The 11,637-nt window shown below is 33.1% G+C and overlaps 1 protein-coding gene across 1 annotated transcript in view; it reads left to right on the top strand.

Annotated features, from left to right (window-relative positions):
- The window catches only part of LRRD1 (leucine-rich repeats and death domain containing 1), a 15,105-nt gene extending 4,119 nt beyond the window's left edge, over positions 1-10,986 (top strand). The window contains exons 2-5 of the mRNA XM_012720815.1: positions 1,267-1,465; positions 7,639-7,800; positions 9,769-9,886; positions 10,803-10,986. Coding sequence (XP_012576269.1) covers positions 1,267-1,465; positions 7,639-7,800; positions 9,769-9,886; positions 10,803-10,986 — 663 coding nt within the window. The remainder of the gene's footprint in view (positions 1-1,266; positions 1,466-7,638; positions 7,801-9,768; positions 9,887-10,802) is intronic.
- Positions 10,987-11,637: the final 651 nt, after the last annotated feature.

Genomic DNA, 11,637 nt, shown 5'->3' with positions numbered 1-11,637 from the left:
ACTCCAAAGGTAATCCAAATATCCTCAGAGGAGCTCTCCCAAGAGATACAAGCTAACCATTCTGTCTTCAATGCCTCCTGACCATCAAACCAGCCATGAAAAATATAGAAGACAGCAACCCACTGTGTTCATTGTGGATGCCAGTGCCAATAAGCACCAACCCAAAAAGGCTGTGGAGACACTCTATGAAATTGATGTGACCAGGGTCAACACCCTGATCAGACCTAATGCTCTTGACTATGATACCTTGATGTTGCTAAAAAAAATTGGAATTATCTAAACTGAGTCCAACTGGCTAATTCTAAATATAATTTTTTGTAACATGAAAGAATAAAAAAAAAGGCTCAGAAGAGTCCTTTATTAAGGAAATTGATTTAACCAATATTTCCTAAATTTATTTAAGCTTTTAAGTCCCAGTACCTGCTATATAATCACTTTCAGAACTCCAGGGAATACCTGCTTAAATAGATGGATTAAATAATAATAACATGTATTTAAAAAATTACTTTTGTACTAAAGGACACTTTTTTAGTTCTGCATTAAAATCATATAGTAATCCCTTGGCTGATTTATCATCCTCTCATTGTCTCCTATGTCTTAACTCTGGAAGTCTACAAGGTTGTATCCTTTCTCCTATCTATTAATGCCTTCTTACACCTCCACACACTATGCACATGACCCTCAAATCTATATAACCAGAGTTGATCCCTCACCAATGCTATAATCTCAGAATCCCTAATTTAATTGGAAATTTCCTACATCCCCATGTTTACTGCTGCTTTATTTATAATAGGAAAGACATGGAATCAACTCAAATTCCCAAAAGTAGATGACTGGATTAAAAAGATGTGATACATATACACAATGGAATATTACTCAGCAATCAAAAAAGATAAACACATGCCTTCTGCAGCAAAATGATGGAGCTGGAAGGGATCATGCTTAGTGAAATAAACCAGAAAGAAAAGGAAAAATACTAGATGGTTTCATTCATAGCAGGGGTATAAAGGAGAAGGGGAGAAAATAATAATAATAAACAACTATATAACAGAGACATTTTACAGGGGTGAAATGGGATAAAAAAATGCGGGGGTATTGGGGGGAAGAACATTGGACTTGGTGATGGCACATGGGTGATTTGGTGATGGGAAGCCCACAGGGATTATAACTGAGATGGAAAAAGGCACAAAATGATGTAAAAATAAATGATTATATTATTTTTAAAAACAAAACCAAAAAAATATAATTGTTTAATCTCTGTTTCAGTTAACAAGACTTCCAGAAGAGATATCTAATATGATGCAACTTAAAAGACTTGATATCTCAAATAATGCACTCAGAGAGATTCCCCAAAATATAGGCGAACTGAGAAGTTTGGTTAGTTTAAATGCATACAACAATCAAATAAACAGTCTACCACCATCTTTTCTATCATTAAGTGATCTCCAGCAACTAAACTTAAGTGGTGAGTGTCAAGCATTATCAGTAAGCAAAATCAATAAGTAGAGTATAGGGTCTAGGCTGTGAATTTTGCTGGTAAGTCACAGAACTGTAAACTGTCAACAAATTGTATTATGTACCCATTGAAGGGAAATGGCTATCCTAAGTAGAGAAAATAACAAAGCATAAGCAGTCTCTTCCCTGAAAAATATTATAATCCAGCTAGGGAAGCTGAACATATTTTCATTTCTTCTCTGTCTATTCCCAGTTATTTAGTATTTTTTCTTTTTCTTATCCTGACTTCTTCCCTTCTTATACACACATCTACACAAAGTCTAATCAGTATTTTCCCTTTCCCATTAATCCCATATCTCCACACCTTACAATATACTCTCTTACACAGTCTTTTACAAAGTAAATCATTACAATAATCAAAACAAAATGGGTAATCATTCATTTTAAAGAAACCAGGAAAGATTTCTAAAACCACAACAAATACTAGACCAGTGTTTTTTTTTTAAATAACTTAATTTTTTAAAGGTACAGGAAAAAATACTGATGTAACTATTTCTACATATAATTGATGATAATATTTTACAATATTTACTTGATACTTTTGAAGGTTAAGAAATAAAGTAACAGTTGACACTTACTTTGTACTTCTCCCCAAACTAAACTATCAACTGAAATTAGCATGTGTCATTTATGCGGTGCAGTATGCAATTTACCATTTGTAATTTGCTTTTCATTCATCATATTTCTAAAATTGTATTAATTAATTTATTAAAATTATTTAAAATTCATTTAAAATGCTATATATAACACTGTTATTAGAATTCATTTAAGTGCCATATAACATTTGATTGTATGGTTAAAACAACAATTGATCCACTCTCCAGGTTGATAGACAATTGTTTCCAATTTGTGACTATAAACACCTTTGTACTTGTTCCTGTTACACATCTGCTTCACTTTCTCTAGTGCACGAAAGTAGAATTGCTGGATCACAGGGCATGTTTTGGCAGATTTGGATAAATTGAGCTCCATAGTGGTTGTTCCAGTTAAGCCCCTGAACAGTTGAGTTTATGAAATTATATCTTTCAATTGGAAATAGCATTTATGATCAGAAATTTGTACTTTATGAAATTTAGAACATTTTGTGATTAAAAACAAATTTCATCTTTTTTTATACATCAGTACTAATAGTTCAGGAAATGCATCAGTAGTTAGATATAATGCAAGGGGTTTTTGTCTCCAAACCTCCCAGAACTCTCAGTAAGCTGGCTGGATAGATACATATTAGTCATTGCATTAATAATTCAACTTTGTAATTGAATTTTTTGGTCCCACTTTGGTGTTATGACAAGGTCTTCCTATATTTGTGGATACTTTTTATACAAGAGTGGGACATATTCTACTTACCTAAAAAGGCTGACTGGAGAACACAACTGTATCACTGGAAGTATAGTTCAATGGAGTTCTAGTACACAGTTAAAATAACACCAGACGATCATAGACTTTTCTATAAGCTAAATGGGTCTCTGATAGTCCCCCATGAGAATTAGAAAAATGTATCAGTCAGGATCTAATCAGGAGACAGAAACCAAACCTTTATGAACGAAGTATAATTATATTAACTACACCACTGCAAGAGAATTCTAAGGTTGTCACAAAGGTAGCAATGACAGGTTCATTACCAGAAGTTTACAGACCAGTGTCTTCCATGAATATTGATTATTGACAAATTTCTTAATAAAATTAAAGAAAATAAATTCACTAATACACCATATAGTATGACCATGTGGGATTTATCCTGAAAACACTCAAAAATTAATCAATGTATTTCATCATATCAACAGAATAAAGAAAAACTCTATATGATGGTGAAGGACAGAATAGACTTCTAGCTGTGAACTAAAAGTATAAGCTCCAGCTATTGATTTCTAATGATGTACACCTGAAAATTATATAACGTTAAATACAATGTTAACTCAGTAAAAAGAATCATACGAGCATATTATTAAATACATAAAAAGCAAAAATGTTTATGACAAAATATAATATTCATTCATTATTTTAAAAAGCAACAATGACAAAAAGCATATCTCAATACACAAAGAATGGAAGGAATTTTATGATAAGGGCCTCTGCAAAATATATACAGCTAGTATTGCACTCAATGATAATTGGATTTAATCTTTTTCCACTGTGATCACTAGAAAAGCAAAGCTATCCTAACACTCTACTTCAATGCTATACTAAAAGTCCTAGCTATTGGAATAATGCAAGAAATATAAACCTACTTATTAGAAAGGAAGAAGGAAAAATCTGGTTATTATGGACAAAATACCCAGGTAGAAAATCTCAGTGAATCCACAAAATATCCCAAAGAATCTGCAAGTACACTTAGCAAGATTGCTGTATACTTAAATATATTTACAAAATATAAATATATTTACAAAAAAATCTCATTTTTACATATTAGTAATTAATAATCAGATATTGAATATTTCAATGTGCCATTTAAACTAACACCAAAGCATAAAATATATGTAAATCTAATAAAGTACATACAATATCTATATGCTGAAAATGTCAAACATAGATAAAAATAATCAGGACTTAAATAAGTGGAGGGTTGTATACGGATCATAAATTGGAATACTCAATTCTCCCAACTTTATCTCTAATTTTAACACAGTTCCAATAAACAGTTCAGTGAGGTTTTTTTAAGGAAATAATGAAATAATCCTAAAAATTATATAAAAAGGGAAAGGAACTAGAATAGCCATAATGATTTTGAAAAAGAACAAAGTAAGATGACTTGAACAATCTGCTTTAAAGACTTCAAGATGTATACAAAGCTATAGTAATGGAAACAGTAACAAAATGATAGTAATATAGATCTATGGAACAGTCTAGAAATAGATGCATCTGTATATGATTAGTTGATTTGGGGAAGTATACAAAGGTAATTCAATAAAGAAAATATACTATTTTCAACAAGTAGTGCTAGAATAATTGGATCTCCACAAGCCAAATTCTTTTTTTAATTTTTGATCCATACCACACACCACACACATAAAGATTAATTCAAAATCAATCACTGACCTAAAGGTAAAAACCAAGAATATAAAACTTCTAGATAAAAACACAAAAGAAAAAAAAGACATAAAAGAAAATCTTGTAACCTTGACAAAGTTTTCTTAGAACAAAATTTAAAAAATGATAAATTTGATTTCATCATTATTAAAAATCCCTGCCCTTCAAAAGTCAGGAAAGCCCCAGAAGAAAATATTTGCTTAACAAATAAACATTAAAACACAAAAGTCAATAAATTCATATAAGATCATTTTTCCTTGTACATTTTCTGTCTGGATGCTATAAGTAGGGTGTAAAAAGTCTCCTGGTATTGTGTTACTGTCAATGTGTCGCTTTAAGTTTGTTAAAGTTTGCTTGATATAATACTAGTGCTCCTAAATGTTATAGGAACACATGTATTAATGTTTTACTTACTTTTGTTGTATTAATCCTTTTGTCATTATATCATGTGTATCTATGTCTTTGTCGCCTTTTTTGGCTAGAAGTCTATTTTATCTGATATAAATATAGTGGTTCCTGCTTTTTAAAACTTTCTATTGGAGTACCAGTTTCTGTCCTTTGACTTCAAGGCGGTATTTGTCTTTGTAACTTGAATGAGTTTCTTGTCCAGTAGCATATAATTAAATTTACTTTTAAATCTATCCAGTCATCATTCTGTGTCTTTTGATTGGTGAGTATAGTCATTTACATTTAGAACTATCTTGGTATAGTAGGGTATGCTATTGCCTTTTTTTTTTTTCTGTTCCTATCTAACTCATAGCCTTGTTCAGTTATTTGTGGACTTTCTTTTTATTGACTTAAGTAGAAGAGCTCCTTTCAACATTTCTTCTAATGGAGGACTAATTTTAGTGAACTCCTCTAGCTTTTGTATGAGAAGTCCTTTATTCTCCCTTTTATCTGAAAAAGAGATTTTCAGGATATAGTATTCTCAACTGGCAGTTTTTAGTCTTTAAGTATTTGTGCCATTCTTAACTCTCTTGGTATATGGAATTTCTGTTGAGAAGTGTGTGGATGGACTGATGGAAGTACATATTATCTAGTCTCCTTTCACTAGTTGCTTTTAATATTCTTTCTTGGTGGTTTCACTGATTTATTGGTGTAGGTCTTTTTGTATTTAGATAAAGAGGTGCTCAATCTATCAACTTCATGTTCTTACATATGCAATTCTTTCCCCAGATTTGGGGTGTTCTTAGTTATTCTTTCTTTGAAGAAGCTTTCTGCTCCTTTCTCTCTTCACCTCTGTGAAACCTTACCAGTACATTGCATTTCCAAATAGAGTTGGATAGTTCTCATAGCCTGTCCATTTTAAAATATATTTTCTTTCTCTCTCTTTACCCTCTGGTTCATATCCAGATTTCTACCTTTTCTCCCTTCAAGCTCACTGATTCCTCCTCCATTAAGTCTATTCTGTTTCCATAGGGTTTTGCAGCATTTTATCTTTTTATTGAGCTCTTTACATCCTGAAACTATTATTTTCCCATTTAAAGCTTTATTTCCTTTTTTTTTTTAACTTCTGATCATTAATTTTATTCCTGAGCTCATTCTAAAAGGGTATAATTTGTGTTTGTGGTACTGTCATTAACTTTCCTTTCTGGGGTCCTCACATCTGATAATTAGCGGTCTACCCATTTTCAGTGAACTTCATGTTATACTAACCTGTCCTGTGGGTTGGGGAAAGGGGACAATGTCTAGCATGCTTTCTCTGTTGTTTTTGCCAGGGATCTGGCCTGTGGAGTATCCAGCTCTTCTGCTTTGGACCTTCACCTAGCTCCACACCATCTTCATTCTTCCCTCTTGTAGTTACTGGCAGGGCTGGCAGCTATACTGTCTTTGTACCTCCAAGACTTTCTACCCTACCTATCACATCAATACACAGATTTCCTTAAAGTTCTTTCTAATGCAATCTGTGTTGGTTTCTGAAGTTCAGGGGGTGTTACATTCTCATCAACATACTACAGAATTCTCTAAAAGGTGTCCTATTCTTGGATAATTATTATTTGGCTCTCCAGGGAGTATAGCAAGGCATGTCCTCTATCTCCATCTTGGTGACATCATCTCACAGTTTTACTTTCTAATGCAAGGTTTATATTGGTTAAGTGTGATACTTAAAAATTAGTTAGATAAATGGAGCTTAATCTTCACTCTTTGAAGGTAGATTAGAATTAATGCCTTACTTTCAAGGAACAGAGAGTAGAAAGGAGAAAAATACTAACATTATATTGGAGAAACTTTGCAGATACTAATTTATCCAAGGGATAAAAATCAATATTGCTATTATGGGGTTTCTAGTATTCCTGATATAATGTGATGTTGTGAGAGTTCTTCACCTCTGTAGTATTTTTTCCAAGAAGTCATAATCCTGGTTTAACCATGAACTAATATATTAGAAAACTCAAATTAAGGGATATTCTACAAAAATACCTAACCAGCACTCTCAAAAATTTGACAATAATGAAAGATTAAGAAATTGTCACAGACAAGGGAAGGCTAAGATATAACAGTATACAAAAGTCTCCTAGAATAAATTCTAGGATAGAATGACACTTATGAAGAAACTAAAGAAGTCCAAAAATGTCCAGAGTTAATAGTTATATATTAAATTCCTTTCTTAGCTTGACAAATGTAATAAGATATGATAACAGTAAGGGAAATAAGTTGGGTAAGAGAACACAGGAACTCTATAATTCTTGTAAATTTATCAATAGAATTATTCCAAATAAAAGTTTAGTTCAAAAATTATCATCATACCCATGGGGATTACAACTGAGATGGAAAAAGGCACAAAATGGTGTAGAAATAAATTATTATATAAAAATAGAAAAAATATCATACCAACTCTATAAAGTCATTTGATGTGTTATAAAAGGAAGCTTCTTTTCTCATTTTATCCACTCTCTGAGTCAGAAAAATAAGTAATACTGTTTTTATGAAGCCACCTTTTCACTCCCAAGAAGTACAAAAACTTATCATGTGACAGCCCGTGAGATTCTCTGCTACCTTGCAAATGAGACACAATGTATGTCCCATATGTGGCAAATATTGGCTCCATAGCTTTCTTTAATAAAATGTATAATTATATATATTTTTTTCCAATAGGAAATAATCTGTCAGTTCTGCCTAGTGGTATCAACAATCTTTCTTCACTGAAGGAGATAAATTTTGACAATAACCCTTTACTAAGGCCACCAATGGAAATCTGTAAAGGAAAACAAATGTATACTATTGTACAGTATCTACAAAGGGCTGATGAAAGAGATGGTAAGTGATGAGGGACTGATTAGTTTACAAGCTTACTTGTAAATTTAAGGGTAGTTTGCTCTTACTAGAGGTTTCCAATCTGTCAGAGACTTTACAATAATTATCATCTCTTTTCTGAAGGTTAGGTGTTAATTTATATAATATAGATTATTTAATCTGAGTTCATATAAATTGAATCACCAGAAATAGCAAATACAAGTGAAGAGTTGGGCTGCTTTTCACCTATTTTGTCTTAGTGTCCCCTCAATAGGTGTGACCGGAGCTGCTGATTATTGTTAAAAATGAGGCCAACTCAGAGAACTCCCACACAAGTTTCTTCATCAATTCTGATCTGTATTACCATATGTAGTCACTTTAAAGACATCTATTTTTCCTTGAAGGAGGTGCATTGACCCTTTCCATTGATACCAATCAGGTTCTGGCCCACTATGGATCACCTGTCTAAATCCTTGGGTAGTCTTCATTTCATCTATATCCTTTCATTTGGTTGTTCCTGATTATTTCTGACATCAGGTTCATTTTCTTTAAATACTTTATAATTGGACCAATTAGAGACTGGTTTCTCAAGCCTTTGGGAGCAGAATTTCATTGTTCAATTCTTTCCCTGGAACTGGACTCCCCAAAAGTTAGCTTATTCTGGGACTCTGATTTTGCCACTCATTGTGTCATTCATCATAGTAGATCCAGATTTTGGTTCTCCAATTTAATGCAATCAACCATTGCAAAGATATATACATAACTATTTCCCTCCCCCAAACTATTTCATTGTGTACCCTGTATATGTAATCAAAATGCTTATAGCAATATATTCTCATAATCTACTGAGATGGTAACTAAAAATGTAGTCTCTTCTAAGCCATGATATACATCCATAGATATGGCCAGCAATCAGAAGCTTTTGCAGAAGTTGGATCTCAATGATGGAAAGAACCTAAGGGAAAATTAAGTCACGGTACCTTTTCTTTCTAGCTTGTTATGAAAACTGGGTCAGCTAATTATTATCAAAAAAGGTATTTTATGATCATCTTATTCCTATAAAATAAAAATTTTAGGGATTTCCAAGGATCTATAAAGTATTCCTGCTAGATAAAGTATTTTAGAAAAGGGATGTAGGCCCTCCCTGGTGGTGCAACAGGTTAGTACGCAGCACTGCAAGCTAGCTGCAGCCACTTCTGTGTGAGTTAAATCCCGGCCCCAGAGGTGATCCACATGGCACAGCAAACCTCTCCTGTCTTGCCCACTGCTCCACTCAGCATTGTACTTCATCGATCTGCCTGTTCTGCTCCCCATTCTGTTTCTGGTGAACACTCTCACCACCCTACACCTCTGGAATGTACCCCAGTTCTACATGCATAAATAAATAAATCTTTAAAAAAAAAAGTAAAGAAAAGGGATGTAAAGTTACATGATTGAACTTCATCGCTAAAATTCATTATTCAAGTTCTGAGAAAGGCAGATCATGTGATGATTCTAGCATCTATGGGGTAAGTGCAAAGGGCAATGGCAATATAAGCAAAGTCAGCAAAAAAAAAAAAAAAAGAAACAAAAAAATAGCCCCAGCCATTTATCTCATTTCTCTATCTAGTCAACAAAAAACATAGACTCTTCCTTAAATTTTTACTTAAGGAAGTGCATTTTTACTTGTAGCTTTGGCATACTGTCTAGCCTGAAATATTAATGATATGAATAAAATAAGAAATTTGAAAGCATAGAAATATTTAGATTTATTTCAGAGATGTAAGAGATCTCTAGTTCTTGAAAATTACCAAAGTACTCTGATCAACAACAAAAAAACGAATTCAAGTTAACTAGAAGCATTTTTTAAATGAAAATATCCCTATTTGTGTAAATCAACATTCATTAAATATTAATTTAATATAAAACATGCAAATACATATAATATTTATAGTAGCTCTGAACTTGGTTCCTCAAAACAAATGCCTAAATTTTTTTTATGTTCAAATATAGAAAAAATATTAGAGAAGATCTTCACAGTAGTTGCCAACAACATTACTGAGACAAAGTTTGAGTTTTTGTATCAAAAATTGAAATTGGCAAGATTGAAAACTGGTATGTCTACAAAAAGGTATGTATGAATGATACATGTGGTATAAGCTTATTCTTCAGTCTGATTTTTGTCATACTAATATTACATAGTTTTGACATAATCTTATTAACATGAACTCAAGTTTGCTGTAGAAGACTAATTTTAGTTTATGATGTATTTAAGATTCATGGTTGTATAGCAGCTAAGGGCAAAGACTCTGAAAACACAAAGCTTGACTTTAAATTCCAACTAGCTTTGTAACGTTGGGTAAGCTCCTTAACTTCCTTGCTCCTCTGTTTCTTTTCCGGTAAGATGGATATCACCAAGAGAGTTGTCATGAGATCATATTATGAGACATGTAGTATTGTCAACAATACTATAAGTACTAGTTCTAGTAAATAGCCTGCACTTTTTGCTTTTGAAGTCTTAGGAAACTTCTGTTAAAATTGAATATAAATAGGGGCCCTCCCTGGTGGCGCAGCGGGTTAAAGCACAGCACTGAGAAGCTAAAGCCACTTCTGCATGAGTTCGATTCCCGCCTGCCCCGGAGGTGACCACATGGTGTGGCAGACCTCTCCTGACCCACTCACTGCTCCCCTCAGCAGTGTACTTGGTCAGTCTGCCTATTCTGCTCCCCACTCTGTCTCTGCTGAGGCCTCTCCCCGCCCCTGAGTCTCTGGCCTGTACCCCAGTTCTGTATGTACAAATAAATAAATCTTTAAAAAAAATTGAATATAAATAGAAAAGTGTTCATTTTCTACAAGGAATAAGGGATGACACAGAGCTAACCTTTACTTTCTATGTGCCAACCTCTGTAGAACTTTCATGTATTATATATATTCATCAAAAAATTTAATACTTCAATGTGGTGAACTGGGTTGAAAACTAGATTTACAATATTTTTGTAGCTTAAAACAATGTTCTTAATAATTAATTAAAATAATTCTTTTTTCAGTGCCACTTCATTAAATGAGAGAGTCTACCAAGCACTTCATAAGTGGAAAATGGAAAATAACTTGTCGCTAACCACTGCAGCTTTAAAAGACCAGCTAACTCGGGCGCTAATTATGATAGGAGCATATGATATTATGGACAAAATAACAGCTTTAGAACTTTGTACACGTATAATTAAATTCTGAACAGTGGCTCTATAATAAAAACTGAAAACATATGTGCATTTACATTACTGAAGTAGGATTTTTAAAATTTTTTTTAAAAGATTTATTTATTAATGCATACAGACCTGAGGTACAGGCCAGAAGTGCTAGGGCAGTGATAGGATTCACCAGAGACAGAGTTGGGAGCAGAACAAGCAGATCTACTGAAATATACTGCTAAAAGAAACAGTGGGTGGGAAAGGAGAGGTCTGCTGTGCCATTTGGGTCACCTCTCTGGCTAGGGATCGAACTTGTGCTACAGTGGCTGTGAATAGTTGCATAGTGCTGTGCTTTAGGCTGTCGTGCCATCAGGGAGGGCCCTGAAGCTGCATTTTTGAACCATTCCATATCACTTTATCATATAAGAGAATCGTATGTCATGCCTCTTATAATTCTTAAGAGAAGAAATGATGAAAATTTGTGGTTACCATTTTAAACTTACCAAATACTAAACACTGTTAAGTGGTATTTGTTCTGTTGCTTTGGAATTATGATAGTCAAATATATAAATAAGTCATTCCATTAAGAAAATTCTTTGTTACATGTTTTTAATCCACCCAAGATTTATAGGTAGTAAGGTCCCTAGTGATTTTCATTATTGTTAAAAAGCAGAGTTACTTCCTTCTTTCTTTC

The sequence above is a fragment of the Condylura cristata genome, unplaced genomic scaffold, assembly GCF_000260355.1.
Source record: "Condylura cristata isolate star-nosed mole 26May11 unplaced genomic scaffold, ConCri1.0 scaffold00005, whole genome shotgun sequence".
NCBI classification, from domain to species: Eukaryota; Metazoa; Chordata; class Mammalia; order Eulipotyphla; family Talpidae; genus Condylura; species Condylura cristata.
The sequence above is the reverse complement of the archived record's forward strand: the minus strand, read 5'-3'. Positions and strand labels throughout refer to the sequence as shown.